This window comes from Nicotiana tomentosiformis, chromosome 12 (assembly GCF_000390325.3).
Source record: "Nicotiana tomentosiformis chromosome 12, ASM39032v3, whole genome shotgun sequence".
Classification (NCBI taxonomy): domain Eukaryota; kingdom Viridiplantae; phylum Streptophyta; class Magnoliopsida; order Solanales; family Solanaceae; genus Nicotiana; species Nicotiana tomentosiformis.
The window spans coordinates 19744195-19771946 of record NC_090823.1 but is presented as its reverse complement, the minus strand read 5'-3'; the positions used below and the strand labels follow the sequence as shown (position 1 = coordinate 19771946).

General features: G+C 34.0%; 1 protein-coding gene across 2 annotated transcripts; it reads left to right on the top strand.

The window, feature by feature from the left end:
* The first annotated feature begins 10802 nt into the window (after positions 1-10802).
* Positions 10803-27652, top strand: LOC104102718 (guanine nucleotide-binding protein subunit gamma 2-like). 2 transcript variants are annotated; one of them, XM_009610517.4, is made up of 5 exons: positions 10803-11099; positions 11551-11603; positions 12393-12437; positions 27300-27415; positions 27500-27652. In XM_009610517.4, exons 1-4 carry the CDS (start codon positions 10914-10916, stop codon positions 27379-27381), a joined length of 366 nt encoding a protein of 121 aa, XP_009608812.1. In that variant the 5' UTR covers positions 10803-10913; the 3' UTR covers positions 27382-27415; positions 27500-27652. The 2 variants fall into 2 exon arrangements, with proteins under 2 accessions (XP_009608812.1, XP_009608811.1); XM_009610516.4 differs by having other exon boundaries at positions 27300-27652.
* The last annotated feature ends 100 nt before the right edge of the window (positions 27653-27752 follow it).

Here is a 27752-nt window from a genome sequence, read left to right as displayed (position 1 = left end):
GCCACAAAGGCAAAATAAAGTTGAAAAGGTTAAGTCCCATGCGACCAACCGTCATGTAAAAGTTTAAAAAGTCAAAGGCTCTCCGGGGCCATAAATGCAAGTGGTATTCACGAAACATCTAGTGGCAGGTTGAAATCATCATCAAAAGAAGATGGACACAAAGCCAAGTTGCCAAATACATCAAGGCCACAAACTGAACCAATACTTTTAAAACTCATAATTTTTCTTTATTTTGAAGCAGGAACAAAGCAGTGCAGAATGGCGATTCCTAAAGGACTAATGTCACCAAAGGTAAGTTTACTCAAAATCTCCACTTTCCTTTATTTTTAGCATGCATCACTACTGCTCATACCTCTCATTCTCGTAACTTAACCTAGATAGAACCTTTTCGCCTAGGAGATCCAGCTCATAGTTCCGGGTAGAAGTACTATTCGTTCAGGTTATTTTGTGTATCTTAACCCAAGTAGAACCTTTTCGCCTAGGGGGATCCAGCTCATAGTTTCCGGGTAGAAGTACTCTTCGCCCAGGCTATTTTTTATAGCTTAACCCAGGTAGAACCTTTTTGCCTAGGGGGATCCAACTCATAGTTTCCGGGTAGAAGTACTCTTCGCCCAAGCTGTTTTTCGTAGCTTAACCCAGGTAGAACCTTTTCGCCTAGGGGGATCCAGCTCATAGTTTTCGGGTAGAAGTACTCTTCGCTCAAGTTGTTTTATGCAGCTTAACCCATGTAGAACTTTTTCGCCTACGGGGATCCAGCTTAAAGTTCCGGGTAGAAGTACTCTTCACCCAGGATATTTTACGTAGCTTAACCCAGGTAGAACCTTTTCGCCTAGGGTGATCTAGCTCATAGTTCCAGGTAGAAGTACTCTTCTCCTAGGCTGTTTTTCATAGCTTAACCTAGGTAGAACCTTTTCTCCTAGGGGGATCCAGCCCATAGTTTTCGGGTAGAAGTACTCTTCGCCCAGGCTTATTTTTCGTAGCTTAACCCAGGTAGAACCTTTTTTTCTAGGGGGATCCAGCTCATAGTTCTGGATAGAAGTACTCTTCGCCTAGGCTTGTTTTTCGTAGCTTAACCCAGGTAGAACATTTTCACCTAGGGGGATCCAACTCATTGTTCTGGGTAGAAGTACTCTTCGCCCAGGCTGTTTTTCATAGCTTAACCCAGGTAGAAACTTTTCGCCTAGGGGGATCCAACTCATAGTTTTCAGGTAGAAGTACTCTTCGGCCAGGCTTGTTTTTCGTAGCTTAACCCAGGTAGAACCTTTTCGCCTAGGGGGATCCAACTTATAGTTCCGGGTAGAAGTACTCTTTTTCCAGGCTGTTTTTCGTAGCTTAACCTAGGTAGAACCTTTTCGCCGAGGGGGATCCAGCTCATAGTTCCGGGTAGAAGTACTCTTCGCTCAGGTTGTTTTACGTAGCTTAACCCAAGTAGAAAATTTTCGCCTAGAGGGATCCAGCTCATATTCCGGGTAGAATTACTCTTCGCCCAGGCTCTCTTTTCGCAGTTTAACCCCGGTAGAACCTTTTCGCCCATGGAATTCATTTTTATTTCAGTAATACAGGGCACCAACCCCTGGTTACATTTCTTTTCTGTAATACAGGGTGTCTTCCCCTGGTTACATTTTCTTTCAGTAATACAAGATGTCATCCCATGATTATATTCTTTTTAGTAATACATGCTACCAACCCCTGATTACATTCTTTTTCCGTAATATAGGGTACCAACCCCTGGTTAAATTTTTTTACCAGTATCAGGGTACACCAATCCCTAGTTGCTTTTCTAACATAGGGTCTCCACTCCCTAGTTTCTTTCATTTTAGACATAGGGTCTCCATTCCCTAATCTTTTTTTTCTTTTTCTCTTCGGGGTACACCATTCCCGACCTTTTATTGCTTTCAATAAAGAAGTAATTTATAATTTTGTTACAATAACTCACAAAGTTTTCCTAGTACAAACTGGAGTAGAAAAATTTTGTTCGTTTGTTTGTTTTGGTGTATAAGTAGGTTTTACCTCGAGGCACAAGATTCGAGATGACCAAAAGAAGAAATCTCACTTTAGAATAAAAGAAAAGAAAAAATAGGTAAATCCAAAATGCAAAAGGAGTTGAAAAGATGTGGAATGCTCAAGACACGACTGAAGCCACGAGCATTGGAGTCCCGTTTTGATTAAAAGAAGCTATAGAACAATGAACTGGCACCTAAAGCTAGCGAGCAACAAGGTTTAGATCACAGTCTGCATGAAGAACCAGTCAAGACTCAAGATCAAGTTTCAAAAGACTCATAGATAGGAATCGTGTAACTCATAACTGATAAGCTTGTTTAGTTTGTTTTTTATAAGAGCAGGACCGCGGACCGGAGCCTCGACGGAATCTCACTCGACTCCTAAACTCATCATTCCACCATTCTCCTTGAACTACACGTGACCTGATTCCCCTATAACCCAGGATATGTAGGCTGTCCAAAACCAGGACTCGGTTGTACCCTATCTTTTATTTCTTTTCCTTTTGAATAACGATTTGGTCAAATATTAGTCACATGACTCACCTAGTCTTTGTCAGAAAACTCTTCATGTTTCTAAGCAAAGATGGGCAGTTGTGAGTACCTAATTTTTGACTATATTTGAATTTTTATCACCTTATACTATGTAAATATTTTTAAAAATTTAATATATATATATATATATATATATATATATATATTAGCTTTGTTATATATTTTTTATATAAGGTAAGAATTATCAATAATTTAAAAGGTCAAATTATTACTATTAGTATTATTTTTATTTTTTATCTTTATTTTAAAATAAAATAAATTTAAACAAAAACCGAAAAAAATTAAAAAACATAATTTTCGGATGGGAATAAAATAATAGGAAAATTAAAAGTAAGGAAAAAAAAAAGTAAAAGTAAAAGAATGTGAAAATTTTAAAAATAAAAAGTAAAAGAATTTGGAATTAAAAAAATAAAAGTAAAGATATCTGATTTAAAAAAAAAAGTAAAAGTAGGTAGAAATTTAAAAAAAAAAGAGTAAAAAAAGTGAGAAATTAAAAAAAAAAATAAAAATAAGTGGGGAATAGCTATTCATCAACCAAAATCCAACAAAAATACTTCATAATATCCCTTTTTACACGCCAAAAAGTGCAGTCAATAGTCTAGGTCGAGGATTCCGTTGGAGCTCCGTTCACTTGCTTTGATATTTTTCTTCGCTTATGCTTGTTCGACGTTCGTCTGAGTTACTGTACATGTTCTTGGAAACTCATTTAATTGAAAATTTTGCATTTAAGGTTTATTCTTTCCTCTATTCTTTTAATCTTATTTCATGTGGTTTTATTTATTTGCCTTTAAACTTTATAAATAATAATGTAAATTAGTCCTTAAATGCTATATACTTAATCATGTTTCTGAAAATAAGGTATTCAAACTTGCTTTAAAGTTGGGAAGATTTGGACCCTAATGAGTTTGGGCTTCAATTGTTGGGTTGTAGGGTATTGGTATATGATGGTTTATTTATTCAAATATTTAAAATCATACAGTTCTTCCACAAGTAATTCCATAATTCATGACCTTCACAATAATCTCAAACTTAGGAAAGAAACAAATCATGAATGCGCTAGAATGCTTTAGGCGTACTCATAATTAATTGAATCATCGTGATTATGTATATGTTCGCGTGACATAATTACGATTTTCAAAACTAAAATCAAGGTATTCGTTCGCGCAACTTTGGACGAAACAACCTTAAATATAATAAAAATGCTATTAATTGCGTGCACATACACGTGACATGATTTTGGCACAATAAACAAAAAGGATTCACACACATGATTCGTTTCAAAGATAATTCCATATTTTAATATAAAAACGGACAGATAAAATATGAAAACCAATAAATTACAGTTTATCTAAAATTAATTCAAGTCAAGTTGTAGTTAAAAAAAAACGACCGTACTAGAACCACGGGACTCGGAGAATGCCTTACACCTTCTCCCCGGTCAACAGATTTCCTTACCAGGATTTTATTTTCGCAGACCAATAATAATAGAGTCAAACTTTTCTTTGACTAGGGATTCAAATAAAAGGTGACTTGGAATACCCAAAAAATCAATTCCAAGTGGCGACTCTGTAAATAAAATAATCCCTATTCAAATTTGTCACTTTAATTGGAAAAATTCTTTAACCCACAACAATCCATAACACATACGGAGTATATCTTTTGGGGGTATAAAAGGGGTGTGACACTTATTTTTTCATATTAAATCTGATTTCTCACTTTGTATCAAATTAAATCACATATCCTTAAAACTGTGTATAAATTCAATTGTTATTCAATTTTTGGGATAAACGTGTCTCTCAATTTCTCAATATATATTCAAGGTAAGAGCTGCTTCTTTTCTCGTATCTTACTCTTTTTCTTTCCAAAAAGAACGCCTCTTATATATGAGTACAAGCAACAAATTTAATTGCCAAAATATTAGCAAAAATCCAGTATAACTTATGAGTTATATGTAAAAAAAAATTGAAAAAAAACATGAAAAGAAAATTATTTTTTATTTCCTCTAATAGAAGTAGTGCCTTTATTTTGGGGATAGAGCAGTATTTGTTCTTCAATTTTTTGGTTCTTCCGTAAATTTGAATTTTGTATAGTGTACTTTCCGCATGATTATATCTGGAAAGAAAATACAAATAGCAATATTACAATAAAAAAAAGATATATAGAATTTAATTTGGTTGAGTGCTTTTACGCTTTTTTCTATTTAGTTTCTCTTCACTTAAAATGTTGCATTCTCATTTTGCCCTCCGATCTCTGTTATTGATTAATTTCTTCATTGTTATGGCTAACAAATTTTTTTTTTTTTTTTTTTTGCAGTTCAACTCTTGACGGACCTAAGACCGACATCTATATTAGTATTATTTATTTTTTTGAAGTTTTAGAGAATTTATTACCCCTCGAAAATAAAATTGATAGTCAAACTGAATAGTTCGGGTCGATCAAGATCAGCTTCCAATAATTTCAAAAAGTACAATTAGGCATTTTATCAGTATGAAAAATATAGTTATTTTGGGCGGTGGTTGTGCGGTAAGTGTGAGTAAATCTGACTCTAAGTTGCATAGAAGGTTTATCTTTTCTACATTCTGAGGTCTTGGGTTCGAGTCCCTGGGTATAAAGTCATATTTATTAGGAAGCATTTTATCCCTTAATATGAGATTTTCCGGCGCGAATCCGAATTTAGTCAGGCCCCAATATGGGTACCAGACACCGGGTGGGAAACCAAACAAGAAAAAAATGTATCTTTTACTTATTTTTTTAATTATTCCTAAACGTGGATGTAATGTATATTGAAGTCAAATTAATAACTCTGAGTGAACAAGAAAAGAAAAAATCAAATTAGTAAAGTATAGGTCGGGTTGCATGAATTTTTCTTCCTTCCTTTCTAAAAAATATCAAAAATATCCTTTTGACAATTAATGATGATGTTATTTATGCCGGCGCGAAGCGCAGACAGTTTAACTAGTTGCATATAGACGAGACACTAGATATATAATTAATAGAATGAAAAAGGGCCAAAATATCCATATCGTTTGGTAAATAATTTAAAATTATCTTTCATACCCACTTTTTGGTTCGTAAATACATGCATTTATTTTCTGGCTTAAAAATACCCTATGACAAACGATTGACTAGATGAGACTTAAATTTGAAACGTGTCATCTTATAATTGGTTCACATGAATATCTAATTAATACCCAACTAATGACCCGCACCACCCAATTGGAACTGACCCATAATTACTTTTTCATCATAGCTAATTGGCTAAAATTAAAAATATAATTCTAGAACCCTACGGGTAAAATTACCTCCCATCAATCACTAAGGATAGAGAGACTAAACTTGAACAAAATATAATTGTATATTTGTTTTTGGTATTTCGAAAATAGTCTTCAAGAAAGATGCTATCGAAAATATAAGTCATTTTCTAGGTTTGGAATGACGAAAAATAATATTTTTCAAGAAAGTTAGTCATTTTTTGGTGTTTGGTAACGAGAATTCTTTTTTCACCCAGGGAGAAAAATGACTTTCTCACTTGGATTCATATCACTATTTCAAGTTATTTCCATCCAATCTTTAGACTTTCTTAGGAGTATTGATTTTTTTTGTTTTTGTTTTGTTAAACAGTCAAAATTTTCATTTAACCAAGTATAGTATATACCATATACGGTCCGCTAGCTCAGTTGGACTTTAGAGCTAGTCCAATAACAAAATTAACAAACACTTTTTATCCACTGCATCTCCTCTACTTACTATCTCTACAACTAAGTAGGGTAGTTGCTCAATCTTTCTAACTCCTTGTATATTTGGATTCATTTTTCCCTCGTAGGTGCAACTCCAGTACAATATTCTTTATCTTCTAAGAGCTTGATGTCATATTTCCTTGAAATCTTAGTTGGTTCCTCTCTTGGAGATAGTCAGAGACAGATTCAATATTTGAGGTTTATGGGTTCTTATCGTAAATTCAAATTAATATGCAATAATAATTGAGTTCACAGTTAGATATATATAAATATTTAATAATTTATTTTAATATAAATACAAGATTTACGCAAGAGTTATTGAGTTTCTGAGAACCCGTATTTAATGCTCTAGGTTCGCCGCGTTGGTAGTCCATAGCTGCAAAGAGGAAGCCTAGCATGTGAGCTCGAACTACGAGGTAGGGATTTAATTTTTAGTGGTCAAGAACTTCATCCAAACACTATCTGATTTTCTAACATTATAATCAATCTTTAACAATCTTTTCTGAAAAGTATTTTCACCATCCAACCAAACATTAGTAAAATATTCTCCAGAGAAGTTGGAATATATTTCGGAAAATGTTGTCTGTGGTACCAAATTAGTAAATCGGTTAGTACTAGTTGGTTTTAGAGACGATATGAAGCTAGAGTTGAGATAATTATGAAAAAAAATATATCTTCTCTACATAAGCGAAATAAATCATTTTCTCCCTTCTACTGAAAAGCATTTCCCTTGGATTTTTTCTTACAAAAATCAAAGAGCGGATGATAATACATGAGGAGTACATATGCAATTTGCTCATTTATTACCAAGACCTTATCAAATTACCGTCCATGAATTCCATGACAATTTCTGTTATGGCCTCCAAAATGAATCTAGTGGAAACTTGAATTGGGTCGGTTGAAATCGGAAGATAAATGGATTTTGACAAAGTTAGTCGCTCGGCAAAAACTATAAACAATCGTCTAGCCCACAACTGCATATTACAACTTGTAGCCAAAAATAAATAAATTATATTAACTAGCATATCTGTGCCGCCCTCCCTCCCTAGCTAGTCGCCAAAGTCCAAATTTTGGTGATGGATCGCCACTTCTCTAGCATTCATTTATTGATTCTCCTTCTTGCACTATGCAATTTCTTCTATCGGATTATCGTGTCTGTTGGAAAGTTTCGATTGTACTTTTTTTTTTTTTTTTTGTGAAATTGAAGAAATCATGAGTTTCGCAAAAAGAGAGTACGAGTTTCTGAAGGAGATCGGAATTGGCCCTAAAAATCCAGGTTGTTTTGTCAATGACACCTGGAAAGCTAGTGGCTACGTTATCTCCACTGTTAATCCCCCCAACAATCAAGTTCTTAATTTTTAACGATTTTAAGTTTTTTTTTAATATTTAAATTGTACTACCGATTAATTTAAAGCTATTTTTGTGGATAAGATTATTGCTAAAGTTGTAGAAGCTTCTGCCCAAGATTATGAGGAAGGCATGCAAGCTTGCTCGGAAGCAACAAAGATAATATGGTTCAAAATTCACCTGCTAAAGTAACATGTATGATCTTGATGAGGGAGATTTTATTCTTCTTAGTTTCTGCCGCTAGAAAGGATCCTAGAAATCCTTTTCCTTGTAACCTCTTTCTTTTATGTGTATTATTAAGGAACAATTGTAGTTTGGCTTAGAACAAATATCTGGTATACAGTTTTAAATAATTTAATTTCAGGCCCACCATTAGTATATATTTATATGGATATTTATGTATTTCTTTTGGTGAAAATAGATTTAAATATTGGTATATTACAAAATATATAGAAAATAGACTGTCACTATACAAAAATTATATAAAATAGACTGTCACTATACAATTTATATACAATAGATTATCACTTTACAAAATAGATTGTCATTATACAAAAAATATACTAAATAGACTATTACTATACAAGATTTATACAAAATAGATTGTCACTATACAAAAAATATACTAAATAGACTGTCACCATACAATTTATATACAAATAGACTATCACTATACAAAATATATAAAAAATAGACTGTCACTATACAAAATATATACTAAATAAACTGTCACTATACAAAAAATATACAAAATAAACTGTCACTATACAAAAAATATACAAAATAGATATTTCGGGCTATTAGATATAATATGTTTGGACCGGAGGGACATTTCATGTCAATAGGAAAAAATATGGGCTATTAAAATTTTGAGGGGTTATAGGGGGTAATTTGCCCAAAAATTATATAGTATACCCGCACCAAAATATAATAGCTGATAACATATACTTATATATATATTAATATATACTATATATATATATTTCATATATAGTTTTTATATATTTGGCCAACAAATGTAATTATTTTTGGCCGACTCGTCAAATCTGTCACTTAAATGGGCTTGTTCTACTAACGATTTTAGGCCTTCGATTCAGTTATGCCTGGTAAATAATGCCTGATTTACAGAAATGTCCCTTTTTTAGGTCACCGTTAGATTTTATCTCTATTTTAAGAAATCGTGCAAATATAGCCCTTATGAAATTATTTTTTTGGCCAATGTTGGACTAAGGTATCATATTTGCGTGAAAATAGTATGGGCTAACCAGTTTTCAGACTGATAATTGAAAATAACCAGCGTTTACAAAGTCATTGAAAAATAGCAACTATTTTGCTACAACATGAAAAGTTCCAGCATAATATACTGGAGATTGGTGCAGCTGTGTATGAACTTCCAGCATATTATGCTGGAACTCTAGCACACGGAAAGTTCCAGCACAATATACTGGAGATTGGAGCACCTGTGTATGAACTTCCAGCATATTATGCTGGAACTCCAGTATATTATGCTGGAAGTTCACATATAAAAAATTCGAACTCTAGTATATTATTCTGGAATATTTTTCGGATTTTGAACAGTGTTTTCGTTCAGTTTTATCCATGAAAAGTGGCTAAATTTCGATTACTTTTAAAAATGTGGCTATTTTTGAATTACCACTTGTAAATCTGGCTATTTATTAATTTTACCTCGTATTTGCTCATACAATTTTCAGGCTGCTCAAAAAATATTAAACTGTTGTGGCGAAATAAAAAATAGCCATTTACAACAAATATTTTAAGCCTACACAGTATTGTTGCGAGAGTTCCCTTTTTTGAATTAATATAGGCTTTTTTTTTTCCTAAGAAATATTTGATTTTTCTAGTCTGGCGTAAAAGATGAATTTAGATGATGAATTAGCGTGTCAAAAAAGAGAGATGATGAACGAAATGGGACATGAAAATCTTCATTCTTGACTGAGTTAGCAGCATGATTAAATAAATAGTATAACAAAAAAAGAGACATTCGTAGATGTAATAACAGAAAACAAAAAATCATTACATAAAAATTCATAAAGTAGTCTTCTAAATAAAATAAACACGTGATGGCCATATGAAAAATTCTCGATGCGCATATATTCTGAGGTAAACTAAGACAATTTAATACTCCTTTCCGTTTTAATTTGTGTACTGTAAAACATTTTTAAACTGTTACAAAAGAAATACAGAGTATATACTTTTATATTTACAAATAATTTAATGTTAACCTTCTTATTTTATTCTTAATGAGATTATTTATAGTCGCAAAAATATTTATGACTTTGTTTTAAATCACAAATTTTAAAAACTTCATTATTTCTTTCTTGAAATCTGTGCCTAATTAAAGATGAAACAAAACTTTAAAGAATATATTTATTCATACTGGTAAAATAAACAGTCAAGGTCGTGTAGTTATTGGAAAATTTTAAATTTGAATTTCGAAAATTTTCTTAAAAAGAGAGAAGTTAAAAAAGTATAAAAGAAAACTACTTGCTAAATGCTATTACCAACTTTGGTGGCCACCTTTCTTTGACACATTAACTTTTGGGGCCAATTTCCATATTCACATGACCCCTCGAGTGGTGCTCTCCTCCTCACCTAATCCACTTCCCAACTTGATTTCACTTTTTCTTCATATGTTATGAGCTTCTTTCTAATGTAAAAGACCACACTATTAGAGCTTAAATAGTTTCCTACTTAAAAAAAATAAGCTTAGTTTTCTTATTTTATAATATTCGAAGTCTGAGAATAATAAAAAATTATTCGTAAAAAATATTTTACTTTTTTAATAGATCTACCTGAGTGAACCGAACAACTCAGCAGGAGGCGAGAAGGGTTCTTACTTCGTCCCACATAGTGTATTACTATCAGCGCTATAAGGCAATATCTAACTATATAAGCTCGAGAGATAAAAGTATGAAATTTCGATTGTATAGAGAATACATGCAATATTGATGACCAAAAATATTCTCGCGTAAGTCCCCAAAAAAACAAAGCCATCAATAGTTAAATCAAATAAAAAAGATTGTATTGATAGTGGGAGATACAATATAAAATTTCTCCTTCCAACTCTTCTCAAATCTCAACTCCTCCACCAACCTTTTTGACCATAGTTTATTCCTCCACTTTTGATCTGCTTTCACACAACCCCAACCTTGACTACTCATTATTGGTTTCTTATCTCTTATTAAAAAACAAATACAACCCCCAATACCCAAGAAAACAAAAAACAAAAGCTCTCATTTTCTTGATCTTAGGTTTAATGGAATCACCATCAATTTCACAAGAACTTGATAATGAGCTTCAAACAGAAGTTCTTTCTCCTTCTTCATCTATGGCTGACACAATTATAAAACCTATTTCAAGAACAACTGTTAATTTTGTTATGGGGAAACATCGTATGGCTGCTGCCATTTCTTCTCTCGATCAGCAAATTCAGTTTATTCAGGTCTTCATTTCTTTAATATTTTCCTTTATAATTAATAGAAATGGCATGATTTTCGTCTTGATGAAATATAGAACAAGATTATCTTTTTACTAAGTCGGGAAGATAAACCAAATCATAGTCAGTGTTTATTATTTGATTGAGCACGATAAAAATTTTGGTTCATAAGCTCATACCCTTTTAGAAATATCATTTCTTCTTCTTTTTTAATGTATTTAAATTATATATATTGATTGGTTAAAGATGTTTTACATTGTAATTTAATTTGTAATAGTAGATTAGTTAACACTTTCATCGGGTTATTGATTAATGTTGATCATAATACCTTTTTTAATTATTTTACTAAGTTACTTGATTGAGCTTTATACGCTGATCAAAGTATAGAATTTAAACTCTATTATTATTATTGTTGTTGTTTGAATTTGAAGTTAGGTGTTGTAAATTTATATTGCAGGAAGAATTGGAGCAGCTTGAATCATATGGAGAGGCCTCCATAGTCTGCAAAGAGTAAGTTTTTAGATTATTCATTTCTTCACCCCTTTCTTTTCCTATATTAACAATCTCAAGGAGTTTTTCTTTCCTTTATGGAATTATTTTCCAAAATTTCAGTTACATCCCCTGTATTTTAGTATCAAACACTTACACCCTATATACAACGAAAGTCCTATACTTATACCCCCTATGATGTAGATTCTAAGTATATTAAAATATAAAGTATAATTATTGAAATATAAATTAAAATTATAAATAAAATAATTGTATGTATTTTTATTAAAATCTTTATCCGAACTTTTGATTAAAAAAGAGAATAAACATTCTTTGTAATACATATCTTTTGAAGCTTTTAAATAGAAATTGACGCAAATTACTTAATAAGTTGACGGTTGACAAAATATTTTTATCTTTCGAAACTCTTAAATATAATGATATTCTTCCTAGTTTTCTAAAAATATTTAAACCTAATATATAATAAAAATCCTACACAAATGATATTCTTTTTATTTATAATTTCAACTTGTTTTCAATAACTATATTCCAATATACTTAGTTAGGATATACCTCATAGGAGGTGCAAGAGTAGAATTTTTATAGTATAGCTGGTGTAATTGTTTGATTTTAAAATACAGGAAGTGTATCCAAAATTAAGTCATATTGTAATTAACCCTTTTAATATATAAGTGATTATCATATACTTGGAGTGTTTAAAATAAAATACCCTATCTTAAGTTTCTTATTTCAAAATTATAAGAAAAAATCTGAAGTTGAGTCTGCTTATTTTATTTTATTTTATTGCAGATTTCTTTCAATCGTAGAATCCAAACCAGATGCTCTGCTTCCAGTGTAAGAATTATCACAAATTTACACTTCTTATGAGTGTTATGTTTTCTATTTCAGCTGCCTCCATAAGCAAATATAACACTATTTTCTTATTGACCATTTTCCAAATTAATGACATATTTTATAAATTTGAGAACGATTTAAATTTAAGCTTCTCATTTTGTCTTAATAAGAAGTTATTACTCATATTTTTGATACGTTTAATATCACAAGTTTCAAATCTTATAGCTACACAAATTTTATAATATATTTAGGATTTTCAAAAAAATATTTTTTTTTTTCCTAAACTCCAAAGTCATGCTAGGGCACATAAATTACAAAGGAGGGATAAAAACTAAAAGAAATTCCATGGGTCTCCATAGTGTCTCGTCAATTGAGCCAACTGCCCTAATCACTGATTTTATAGCTTTTAGCGTTTTGTTAGTTCTTCATTTGGCAATTTCTTAAATTATATTCTGTAAAATATGTTTAGTTTTTTGTTAATAAAATAGATTCCAAAAAAAATAATTTAGATAAAGTTGAAATAAGAACAACGAAATGTAAACCCCCAGTTTTAAATTCTATTTTTCCAAGAGTGGAATATTAGTGCTACAACCTCCCACAATAATTTTTTTCTTTCAATCGGAGTGTCAGTAGGCATCGTTCATATGGATAATGAACCCGTCATTCTATTCTTTTTTGCTTAAATATTAAACTTTATCGGGATTATTAACAAGAGTTATAATGGAGTGGTAAATATTCTCTTTCAACAGTCTCGAGTTCGATTACTAGGTATAAAATTTCCTTTGTTATGGAGCATTTTACCTCAAATGTGGGACTTTCCAACACGAATTCGAATTTAATCGGGTCTCAATATGAGTACTAGACATAAAAGGAATAGACTTTGCCGTGACTCCTTCCAAGAAATAACATTGGTATCTTTGTGTCATTTTTTCATTTTGTTTTTTGGTTTATCACGCAGTGTCCGATACCCGTTTTGGAGCCCGATTATATTTAGATTTGCGCCGTGTAGGGCTCCTTTCGGGGGAAAACACTACCTACTAAAGATTTTTCCACACTCGGGACTCGAATCCGAGACCTCTGGTTAAGGGAAGAGCAACCCCATCCGTTGCACCACATCCTTTGATGGTTCTTTGTGTCATTTCACCTAGAAATTTAGACATTTCAACCGTAATGGTATTCCTCTTTTGGGCTCCACGGAGTTTGAAAACATGGTGGACGGAAAACAAGAGCTTATAGGCTGCTTGACTTAGCTTCTCCGGGAGCAAAAGTAATTTTTTCAAAAGTGTTTTTTTTTTTCAAAGTTAAAGTATTTGGCTAAACTTTTAGAAGAAAAAATTCTTTTGAGTAGAAGCGGAAGCAGTTTTGAAGTAACATAAAAAAATAGTTTCTTTGCAAAATCACTTTTTTAAAAAGCACTTTTGAGAAAAATGCACTTAGAATACTTTTTAAAAGCTTGGCTAAACATTAATTGCTGCTCAAAAATACTTTTCAAATTAATTAATCAAATACATAAACTATTTTTCACCAAGTATTTCTGGAAAAAAATCACTTTTGAGAAAAAATACTTCTCAAAATAAGCTAATTTTAGAAACTTGACAAAATAAGCTATTAGATTAGATATGACCTTTTAAAAAGAAACTAAGGTTTCTTTATGATTAAGGAAAAACATAAAAAATTTGTTTTGAACAACAACATCAATTGCTTCGAGATGAAAATTCCTCGTTTCTCTTGTTTAGTTTTGCAAATGAAAAGAAGAAAGACATAGATAGCACAGAGATTTTCAAAATTCTAAAAGACATAGATAGCACAGAGATTTTCAAAATTCTACTTTATTTTTGAAGCTTGACTTAAATATCTCTAATTTTTACATAAAATAGTATGCCATCATCAGAAAGTTATGTGACACAACTAATAAAAGGGACTAGTAGTCTCAAGGGCTTTGGTCTGGAGTTAAAAGTACAATATGTGATGTGTGAATTAGACGCACGTCGCAAGTTCGTTTCACCTGGAATTAAAAATCTGATAGGGAAGTTACACACATATATATATATATATATATATATATATATATATATATATATATATATATATATATATATATATATATGTGTGTGTGTGTGTGTAAGGATTATTGCATGTAGTGTATTTTTACAAGTGAAAGGGACCCGAAGCGAAACTCCTAAAAGATTAGAGGAAAAATAAAAGAGAAGTAAAGACAAGAAGTGTATGACGATAATATAATTAAACCTACAAAAGATACATTTAGAGTGCAATAATTAAATTAGGCAGCAGAGCCGACTATATAAATAAAATGCAATAAAATAAATTAGGTGGCTTAGCCAATCATAAAGCAAGAGTAACATAAATATAAACTTGATTGTTATTCAAACTAAAAATTGATATTACAAGTCAAGAACTTATAATAGTATGCTAGAGGGAATAAGCTCTAACCAATCCTAGAAAGAGGGAGAAAATTCTTTCTCAAGTAGTAGTGTAATGTAGTGTGTTTTACAAGTGATAGGGGGGCTATTTATAGCCAAAAACTAAAACAAGATAGTGTTTTCTAGTGTCATAGATGAAGGCATTAGGAGTAAGTGCTTGTTGAAGTCAGTTGTGATGTCAATATGTTGTCACGCTGATGTAATCCATGATTATTTTTTATCAGAAAATTATATCGGGTCTTCTTTTGATGATGATGATTTTTCAGACGAAGATGCTTGACATTGTTGACCTAAAATTTGTGTCTTGATTTGGTGGAGAATTATTTCTATTTTTCGGATAAAATCATGTTCGCTGCTAGGACTAGTTAGTTATGCTGCTGCAATAGATTTCTGCTGTAAAATTAAAATTTGGGCAACATCTATTATGTCTAGATATTGTGAATTAGCCAAAAACCACTTGTCTATTGTTGGGACATATGCTTGAGACGGATCCCAATTTTTATACCTCCTTCAGTGGCCTTGGAGGGCTAACCACGGTAGTCCTTTGTGTCCTTCTGGTTTGTGAAAGAAAATCTTCTGGGAGTAGATCCACGGGATATGAAAAGTGAAATAATTAGAGGAGTATGGGTATATGTTTCTCATTAAAAAACCTGTGGCAAGAATAGTCATATCCTTCTTTTACTAGCAAAGGGAGAATTTCAACCTTATGACCATAAGCAGGCAACCACTGATGCATAAACCACTAAAGAAATTCAGAGGTTAATTATTTACCGCAGATGATAAACCATGAATGATTTTTAAGTTGGTTTTGGAAGGTAAAAGCATTCATCCATACTGCCTGGTAGTCATAGTAATTATAAAATTATTGATCAAAAGGTTGAGAAAGCTTTTTGTATTTAGCTGGATGTATTCCCTATTCTTTTGGTGAGATTATTTTGTTAATCCACACCACAGTGTGTGTGATATATGATTGGGCCTGCTTATCTTTGTGGGATTTAAATAAGCAGGATCTGGTGTATGTGAGAAAAAACTCATAGTATTTTTTAGTATAGTTGGGAGATTTTTGTATAAAGTTGGCTGAAGGGCTAAGTATTTGCTTAGTTACCTCTTGGGGATTGGAATTCCATAATTCTTGTTCAATTTGAATAAGTGGGTAGATACTTTCATTCTTAATGTAAGTGGGTTCCTCGGAGAAGTAGCATTTGCTTGAAGAAATAGGTTGTGGCATTGGTGAAGTGCCCGATTGGGTGCCAAATGCACCGTGCTTGTGTATTGTGGGATGTTGGATAGACATCCAGTGCGTGCAATGAGGCTTTTAGTCTCCATTGATTTTTGTGTGGTGCTTTTAGCAACCATAGGATGTGAGGAGGCTGTGTGGATTTGGGCCGCTACGAGGTTGGAAGAATATGCATGGCTTTGTTCTGCCACATTGGAACAATAATTTTAATACAATTGATACTGATCTCTCAGTTATTTTCTAAAAAGGTCAGGCATGGTCATTTGATCTTTGAATCCTATGAGTTGTCGCTAATGCATGAATTCTTCATCCGATCAAGGAGAAGACATGGTCTAGGCTAGTTAAGTTTTAGCTTGTTGAGATTCTTCTTCCTCAACTACGTCTCCCCATTTCTTTGTACTAAAAATTGAAATGGGCTCTGAATTTTCTAAAATAAGCTTGGGGAACTCCGTTCTTGGCGTAATCTGATGATTTTCTGTATTTGGGCTGGCTTGATCTAACTGTGTCTTTTGAGGGTTGCTTGGAGGCAACTGAAATGGTTTGTTATTGGGATACAACATCTGTTTGGTACTGTGTGGATACTGCTTCAGTCATGTGTGTGTGTGGGGAGGGGGGGGGGGGTAATGATTCTTATTCTTGTTTTTAATTTGCTCTTATGTGGAATTGATGGATCAATAAGCTTAGATCTATGAACACATGGATCAATAAATTTGTTTTAGTTAGATCTATGAACACACGCATCAATAAACTTACTCCTAATGTCTTCATCTATGACATTAGAAAACACTATCTTGTTTTAGTTTTTGGCTATAAATAGCCCCCATATCACTTGTAAAACACACTACATTACATTACTACTTGAAAAAGAATTTTCTCCCTCTTTCTAGAATTGCCACAGATTTTTTAGTGAGCATCAAATATCCATACTCCTTTAATTTCCCACTGATTTCACATTCCGTGGATCTACTCCCAGAAGTTTTCCTTCCACAAACCAGAAGGACACAAAGGACTACCGTGGCTAGCCCTCTAACGCCACTGAAAGTGATACAAAAATTGGAATTCATCTGAAGCATATGTCCCAACAGTAAACAAGTAGTTTTTGGCTAATCCACAATATCTAGGCATAACGGATGCTGCCCAAATTTCAATTTTATAGCAGAGATCTATTGCACCTGCACAACTAGCCAGTTCTAGCAGATGTCACGACCCAAACCGATAGGTCGCGACGGACACCCGGTACCTTACTCAATCGAGTACCAACGTAACGTATCTTTCGTATCATTCTATCATAGGTAAATGAACCGGAGTAAAGCATGAGGGAATACAAACTTATACATATGACATACTGGCCTATAAGACCAAAATTACACTGAACATAGGCCGATAAGGCCGTACAATCTTTCACGTACACGACATATGTCTACAAGCCTCTAAGGATACATAATTATCATAAAGGTCGGGACAGAGCCCCGCCATACTAATCAACATGTCCTAATCATACTGACCAATAGCAACTCCGGAGCAAATAAAATATACCAACATCTTCCGCTGAGCTGATAGCCTACTTGGAGGACTCTCGACCTGTCTATCGGGACCTGCGGGCATGAAACACAGCGTCCCCAGGCAAAATGGACGTCAGTACAAATAATGTACCGAGTATGTAAGGAATGAAAATCAATAAACAATAGACATGAGAAAAATATGGAGTAAAAGACTCGACATGCATGTCTGAATAACTCTGTAAATTATTAATATTTATAATGTCATGCATATGCATATAAATATCATACCATGTTTAGGTATATGCGTTCATAACGTCATCAAGCCCCTGAGGGCATCCCATCATATCATCTCGGCTACTGTGGGCAAAATCATCAACGTATACCAGTTGATCAGGTGGTGGTGCGTATATAACGCCATAACCTTTTTCTATATCCCATATACATATATTATATGCGTATATAACGCCATCTGGTCATGGGTCAATGTACATGTATAAATGCATAAGAAATACGTTAATAAGATTTCTCGGAATATCTTAAAATCATATGTCTTTCGGATAAACTTTATCAAATATGTATTTTTCTGAGACCCATGAACAGAAGATATAATAATAATTTACATGAGGAATCAAGAATATAGACACCCCTAGTACTTCTATGAATATAGTTATTTATGAAAATTGTGCATTTACTCGTTTCGTTTGTATCGTATGGATCATGCCAAAAGAAAGAAGAGATAGCCTTAACATACCTGAGCCGATTCTCTTAACAATTCCTCTAACACCCGTCTTTTGTGATAAAACACGTAACGACGGATAGAATTAGGGAAAAATTTGTATGATATTCTTGAGAAAGATTGTACCGTGCTCTTTTAGAATTTGCAATTCACACTTTATCCCATTGGCATGGAATCAACAAACAACGTCATTTATGTTGTAGCAAAAATTCAACAGTTTTTATGTAACCCCACCTCTAGAATACAACTTTGTAATATCAAATCATGACCAGAGAATCGACAACTGCAATCTTACGGCATGTATATAGTGAAACAAGTATTCCTCAATGCATATTTGTTCCCATTTCAATTACTTGTAGCATTCCCCAAAGAAATTCAAGAGGAAACTTAATAATTGAATTTTGAGGAAAATCTCTCATGAATTCCTCCCTGGATTCTTGATCTTAGTTATTAAGAAAATGAAACACCTTACTAGTGTAGGAAAGTTCTTAGTGGGTGTGACCCACTTATTAGATGACTAATCCACCTAATCCCCTAAATGTGACACCTGTGTAAGAAATTAAGAGTCACTAAATGGAAATAGGGGTGCTGCCACGTTTGGGGGAGGGGCTCCTTAATCTCATCAAAATATCTTAATTAATTATTAATCACACACTAAAATCAATAATTACCCAATTATTCACATAATGAGAATTATCCTAAATTATTTAAAATACTACTCACTTTTAACATACCTCATACACCTTACTATCATAGTCATGTGGTACCTTGTATGTCAATAGTCCATAAATACCGGGTATTATAGCTCGTACCGTATTTTATCCCATATTTTTTTTAAACTCCGACGGAACTCATTTTCTTCGATTCGCTTACCCTCTCATTTACGAATTTACTTATCACTTATTTGAAATAGCGTAATACTTATAATCTCAAATAATCTCATTCCCGAGCTTGCGTCGATTAGCTTACGATGAAACTTTAACATACAAAAATGCAGGATGTAACATCATTCCCCCATTTGGAACATTCGTCCTCGAATGTTAACTGATGCACTTATCATTTTCATAACTTATGTATTTCGAATACTTTTAGTACTCTCCTTGCCATCTAGGCAACTGTTCTGTGAAATTCCAAAGGCTAGGGTATTCCCCCTTTTAGGCCTCTTTCTCACACCATGACTTGTGGTCGGAATCCTTCTAATCTCGTAACTGTTGCTACCTTCTATCATGCAGCATGTTATTCTTCTCTCCTTTTTCCTCCAGTTTTTAGCCAATCTTTAGGCCTCACTTTGTAATATATACAAAACTTGACAAGATGTCGCTCTGGCATCTATAGGTGTACTAAAGTTCTTCGCTCGGTACTCTATCGAACTTACGAATATTACTATATCTTATTTCATAAACCTGGTTATCCATCCGTATGACTTTACTGCATCTAGGTAGATCATACTATACCATAACTCTTACTTTGATTTATCGTTGCTGATGTCTGCTACCAAATTCCAGCTTACTCTCGATGCTTATCCTATATGTATAAGTCTAAGTCCTTTAATACTTCCTCATTACTGTTCATCTTAAGAATGACAACCTAATCTCATCTCATACTTTGTAACTTTTAACCATCCATTGTTGATTCACCTCAATATTGATCTACAACCTACCACTGATAACTTGAAATTTCTTACGTAATACCTTGCCACTAGGGCTTATGTTGCATCGAGGAACATCTGGAGTAGTTTCCATAACCGTATTTCATAGCATCCCAATGTGATTCACCTTACACGGGTAATTTAATCATGTACAATTCATGAAATCCTCTTTTTTTCTTCAAATCATTACCTAATCGAAGGCCCAAACATCATCCTTTATCTATCACAATTACACCCTTATTCTACTACCAGGGCAGCATTCCATCGCTTCTAAATGCTATTAGTCTTAGACTCCTTTGAGTTCATTCAGGCTATACTGAACTTTCTATAACTTAGAGAAACCATCAGCTCTCTTATTTTTATGAGCTTAATCCCGAGGATTTATCCATTCTGGTCACCTTCTCACTCGCCTTTTCTCATCCTTACTAGAGTTTTCTTAAAACTTTTTTGCTCTACCATAGTTTAGCTTACGGCCTACACATATCTATTAATACTGCTCGCAACCTTCCTTCAACTTGCTTGCACCATAGATTTCCTTATATTATTCTGAAACATCAAGCGAGATATCACATCATCTCAAACTCTTCTTTACTCTCTTAACTAGGCCTCTCGGTACCTAGAAACCATAGGCTGGAAGGTATGCCACTGACGACACTGCTATCATTCCTGGATACTGAATCCCAACGCTTCTAGCCTTCTATCTGAAGTATGGACTATTCACAACCTTCCTTTACCTTACCTGCCTTAAAATCTCGCATCACATCTTTTATCTCTTTCATAACCTTTCTTCCACATATGTATAATTCACATCTACAACTTGAAGCTCTATTATAATACTTGCACCTTTGGTGCATACACAAATCCGGTGAGAGCTTCATACTGACTTCTTATGAGGCTGGTACTCTTCTGACTGGCTTTATCGTAGAGTCGTTATAGAATATGGCTATTGTACTATCTCTCTTGTACCTCTAATATTTAAGAGTGATCCTGCATTGTTCTCAATCGCGAGGTCTATAATTTTATGGTTCCAATAATCAGACTGCTGATTTACTTAGTTGGTGTAACTCTTTAGTTTCCTCTTCCCTCTGATCAACCTTTATGTAGGCTTAAGCTACCTTCCGATCTGCGGCTCATGGTATGAGTTATTACTTTAGCCTTTCATAGACGCTATGGAATATCCGTGATACCATCATCTAACAATTCAATCCCTTGTCTATGACCTGGATTCAATTCTTTCTTTTAACTTATACCAGAGTCTTCTACAGCTGTATGATTGTCAACATACATGCTGCATGGATAATACTCCGAAATCTTGAGTGCGTTCATAATGTAACTAACTCTGGATCATTGATCGAATAATTCCTTTCGTTCCATCTCAGCTTTCTTTAAACGTAAGCAATTACTTTTCCTGGTCTTTCTACCCCCTTGTTGCGTGCATACTTAGCTTATATTAGTTCCCATGCATATCGGAATTTTGTGCAATTCATATGGTCTTGAATATTACTTTTGGTTTCATTTCCCGCTCATTAACCACGCTAGGTGCCACTTCCTTATGGAGTGCATACAATATTGTTGTGAGACTGTTGTTACAAGACCATTTCCTCTTTTGGTCATTGTGCTTAGGTTGAAGCCTTCTTCCTTATTTCCTCAGCTAGTCTTTCGTTGTAGTATTTAGGGAGACCTTCTGGCTCTTGTAAAGTTACAAGCTTATCACATCGTATACTTGACGAAATTTTTGATGTTCTTCCCCGCCTATAATTATCCGTAGTTACTTATTTCCACGCCCTTGTGCTTGTAGGATTGCTTCTGAATTAATATTTTGATTGTCTTCCCAGTGGCATTCTCTTTTATTTACCTTTATCTACCCAAACTCCTATATGAATATATCTCAAGGATCACGATGTCATATCTGCGAGACTGAATTCCCCATGTTGGGGTTCACTATTTTCGTCTTGCACAATCTGTTGATTTTTCTGTGTCCTCTTGTTTAGCCATAACTAGGTTCTTCATGAATCAACTACTAACTACTCGTTGGCCCATTCTCATATCAATATTTCGCATAATCTTTCTTGGGTTATTTTCTTTGTCTTAACTTACGTTTCGCACTGGTTCCTTATCTATCAATAACATCTCAGGTATGAACCCTCACTTCCTCTCCTTGACATCGTGCTTGCATAATGTTCTGGAACCATAACATATCTGTAGGATTTGAATGAGTGTAATCTCATCCCTTTCTCCTTTTTATCGCATTCTTCCTTTAACATTCCATAGTTACTAGAACCATTTAATTCTGATTTAATGTCACATCACACCATATTCCCCCCTTTAGGGGAGCACTAAGATTTAGTGCTACGATGATCTACGTATATATATTTTACCTTCTCATCGTTGGCATCTTTTCACATCATTGATGATCCTTACTCGCCTTGCGGTAATCCTTCTGTACCAAGGATAACGAAATTCCCCACTCGCGAGGGTGACACTTACTGTAACTGGCACATACAGTCCCTTAAGCTTAACTTTACTCACCTTGCTTGCTTTAGGGAAGCGTCTTTCTGAATGACCTTTAAAGGGTATTCTTCTGTCGTCGATTCTATTATTGCTGGGACGCAATCTCTGAAATTCTCATAATGCTGACTATTACTCAGTCCCCAGTTCATGTTTAGTTTATCTTGTTCATCAGTCCATGCTGATTTCTTATTACTGTGGGGTTTAATTTTTTTCCTTTTAGTAATCACGTTGGAGTCACGAACTTATTTCTCGAAATGAGGATATGACTTTATGGCCTATACTCTTTTGTTGTCTCAAGGCCTGTCACCTCTCATCCTTTCCTTCACTTGACTATTGACTCTATAATACTGTCATCTTTTTGATCTACCGTTGTCCCATGTATCACATCTTACTCATAATGCTTCCTCATCTCTCTTCTTATTTCCCTGCTAATATTTCTACCTATCACTTTCTTTTGAAGACTTCAACAAGACATTCTTTTGCTTTTAGCTCCCCTTGCTTTATTAATTGGCTCTTCGGGTTGCCTAACATTCTCGCTCTACTAGGGACGAGAGCCATACTAAGGTAACATTTATCCCTTCAAGGCTTCCAGTGCCTATCTTTATAGTACTCAGATCTAGCTGTACTATTTTAGAGTGCACCATCTGGGTGTTCCACAAGGGGATCTATTAGCACATTTGCAATATCCTTCGAAAATGTCATCTAACGCAAATAATCCATCCACCATTTTGGATCATTCTAACCCCAGCCGGATCCTGATATCCGTCCCCCTCTTATACTACTTTTGTTAGCCCCCATAGGGCATAAATAATATAGGTGTGGACAATTGTACATACCTCTGTTATTGTTGAAGGTAACTCAAAAGGCTTATATTCCTCTGCCTGATTTGTAAATACTGATAATCTTCATTAACTGGGCGCCTCGTACCCTTCTTCATCTTGCTTCTTTTACTTGTTGAATCATGTACCTTCTGATTCTCTCGTTGCTTTTTTATCATATGGGTGGATAGACATTCTTGCCTTAAGGATCCTTATCAAGAACCTTACACATTGTTTTGTACACACATGATCTGCTGAGGACCTCACATTTACTCATTATAAGCATGATGCAAAATTCGAGTTCCTCTGACTCAACTCTTCCACAGCTATATCTCTTACCAACCGTCTTTCTGGATGTAGGCATCGTCGTATTATGAATAAGATAGAGTTTAGGAAATTGAGTTCTTACAACTGAGCTCTACCACACGATCTAGAGTAAGAAGAAAGAGTGACAGTCCTAAATGCCCTGTAGCCTCATGCTTATAAGTGTAGTGCACAACACACCCATAAACAAGACTCTACTAGACACGACTTGTAGACTCCCTAGGACAGAACTGCTCTGATATCACTTTTGTCACGACCCAAACCGATGGGCTGCGACGGGCACCCGGTACCTTACTCAACTGAGTACCAACGTAACGTATCTTTCGTATCATTCTATCATAGGTAAATGAACCAGAGTAAAGCATGAGGGAATACAAACTTATACATATGACATACTGGCCTATAAGACCAAAATTACACTGAACATAGCCGATAAGGCCGTACAATCTTTCACGTACACGACATATGTCTACAAGCCTCTAAGGATACATAATTGTCATAAAGGTCGGGACAGAGCCCCGCCATACCAATCAACACATGTCCTAATCATACTGACCAATAGCAACTCCGGAGCAAATAGAGCGCACCAACATCTTCCGCTGAGCTGATAGCCTACTTGGAGGACTCTCGACCTGTCTATCGGGACCTGCGGGCATGAAATACAGCGTTCCCAAGCAAAATGGATGTCAGTACAAATAATGTACCGAGTATGTAAGGAATGAAAATCAGTAAATAATAGACATGAGAAAAACATGGAGTAAAAGACTTGACATGTATGTCTGAATAACTCTGTAAATCATTAATATTTACAATGTCATGCATATGCGTTTAAATATCATACCATGTTTAGGTATATGCGTTCATAACATTATCAAGCCTCTGAGGGCATCCCATCATATCATCTCGGCCACTGTGGGCAAAATCATCAACGTATACCAGCTGATCATGTGGTGGTGCGTATATAATGCTATAACCCTTTCCCATATCCCATATACATATAATATACGCGTATATAATGCCATCTGGTCATGGGTCAATGTACATGTAAAATGCATAAGAAATACGTTAATAAGACCTGTCTATCGGGACCTGCGGGCATGAAACACAACGTCCCCAGGCAAAAGGGACGTCAGTACAAATAATGTACCGAGTATGTAAGGAATGAAAATCAGTAAACAATAGACATGAGAAAAACATGGAGTAAAAGACTCGACATGTACGTCTAAATAACTCTATGAATTATTAATATTTACAATGTCATGCATATGCGTATAAATATCATACCATGTTTAGGTATATGCGTTCGTAACATCATCAAGCCTCTGAGGGCATCCCATCATATCATCTCAGCTACTGTGGGCAAAATCATCAACGTATACCAGCTGATCAGGTGGTGGTGCGTATATAATACCATAACCTTTTCCCATATCCCATATACATATAATATACGTGTATACAATGCCATCTGGTCATGGGTCAATGTACATGTATAAATGCATAAGAAATACGTTAATAAGATTTCTCGGAATATCATAAAATCAATATGCCTTTTGGATAAACTTTATCAAATACGTATTTTTCTGAGACCCATGAACAGAATATAGACACCCATAGTACTTCTATGAATAGAGTCATTTATGAAAATTGTGCGTTTACTCGTTTCGTTTGTATCGTATGGATCATGCCAAAAGAAAGAAGGGATAACCTTAACATACTTGAGCCGATTCTCTTAACAATTCCTCTAACACCCGTCTTTTGTGATAAAACACGTAACGTCAGATCGAATTAGGGAAAAATCCGTATGATACTTTTGAGAAAGATTGTACCGTGCTCTTTTAGAATTCGCAATTCACGCTTTATCCCATTGGCATGAAATCAACAAACAATGTCATTTATGTTGTAGCAAAAATTCAACAGTTTTCATGTAACCCCACCTCCAGAATACAACTTTGCAATATCAAATCATGACCAGAGCATCGACAACTGCAATCTTACGACATGTATATAGTGAAACAAGTATTCCTCAATGCATATTTGTCCCATTTTAATTACTTGTAGCATTCACCAAAAACATTCAAGAGGAAACTTAATAATTGAATTTTGAGGAAAATCTCTCATGAATTCCTCCCTGGATTCTTGATCTTAGTTATTAAGAAAATGAAACACCTTACTAGTGTAGGAAAGTTCATAGTGGGCGATGACCCACTTATTTGATAACTAATCCACCTAATCCCCTAAATGTGACACATGTGTAAGAAATTAAGAGTCACTAAATGGAACTAAGGGTGTTGCCACGTTTTGGGGAGGGGCTCCTTAATCTCATCAAAATATCTTAATCAATTGTTAATCATCCACTAAAATCAATGATTACCTAATTATTCACATAATGAGAATTATTCCAAATTACATAAAATACTACTCACTTTTAACATACCTCATACACCTTACTATCATAGTCATGTGGTACCTTGTATGTCACTAGTCCATAAATACCATGTATTATAGCTCAGACCGTATTTTATCCCAAATTGTCAAACTCCGACGGAACTCATTTTGTTCGATTCGCTTACTCTCTCATTCACGAATTTACTTATCACTTATTTGAAATAACGTAATACTTATAATCTTAAATAATCTCATTCCCGAGCTTGCGTCGATTAGTTTACGACGAAACTTTAACATACGAAAATGCGGGATATAACAACAGCAAAGTTGATTTTATCCACCAAATGAAAAATATTCTCCACCAAATCAAGACACAAAATCCCGTTCAGCAATGTCAAGCATATTCGTCCGAAAAATGATAAGAAGTAGAAGACCCCGATATAATTTTATTAGAAAATAATCAGGGATTACATCAGCATGACAACATATTGACATCATCCATGACATCAACAATCACTTAATCTTAATGACATCATCAATGACATTAGGAAACATTATCTTGTTTTAGTTTTTGGCTATAAATAGCCTCCTTGTCACTTGTAAAAATACACTACACTACCACTAGAGAAAGAATTCTCTCCCTCTCTCTAGAATTGGTTAGAGCTTACTCTCTCTAGCATATTATTACAAGTTTTTGACTTGTAATATCAATTTTTTAATTTGAATAATAATCAAGTTTATATTTATATTTATATTTATATTATTCTTGCATTATGGTTGGTTAAGGCATTTAATTTATTTTATTGTATTTTATTTATTTGGTCGGCTCTGCCGCCTAGTTTAATTATTGCACTGTAATTGTATTTTCTGCATGTTTAATTATATTAACGTCATTTGCTTCCTGTCCTTACTTCTCTTTTATTTCCGCCCTAATCTTTTAGAGGTTTCGCTTCCGGTCCCCTTGTGTGTGTGTGTATGCCAGTTAATTTCTTAAGAAATATATATTTTAGCCGCTCCAAAAGATAATAGATTTTGTAATATGTGTATTATATACAAAAAGTATACATATTTTATATATTTTTTGGCTAATGAATGTAATTAGTTCAATCGACCGGTCAATTTTGTATTTTGTACTTATTTTTTTGGTAGGCAATTATTTAAGTTAAAAATTTCTTAATCTGATATTTAAGTGAAGATAAGTAGTGTTGAAATTTCAAACCGTCCAAACAAAATAAAGTGAATGTTGGTTTGCTTTTGCAGGACAAAAGGCCCATCAGATGTTAAGTGGGATAGATGGTTTAAAGGAGCCAATGGGTCAAGACGTAACAAACGATGGATCTGAATTCCCTTTTTCACCAAATCACCAAAGAAATTAAGTAAAACATCTGAATTTTCCTTTTTATATACATACAATCAGATATTTTTATTTGTATATTTGCTTTTTACAATGTTGTATTCAGGTGTAATGTTAAAAGGAAAAGGGAGAAAAGAGCCACCCCAAGGTAGGGCCGTTCAAAATCGAACTAAAACTGTAACCGAACTGAATCGATGGCTTATTGACTTATTGGTATCGGATTATCGGGGTAATAAATGGTGAACGGATTCTGAACCGATAGCTTATTGACTTATTGGTATCGGATTATCGGGATAATGAATGGTGAACGGATTGAGATTTCATAATTAACTGCTTAATGGTTTGGGGACAGATTACTC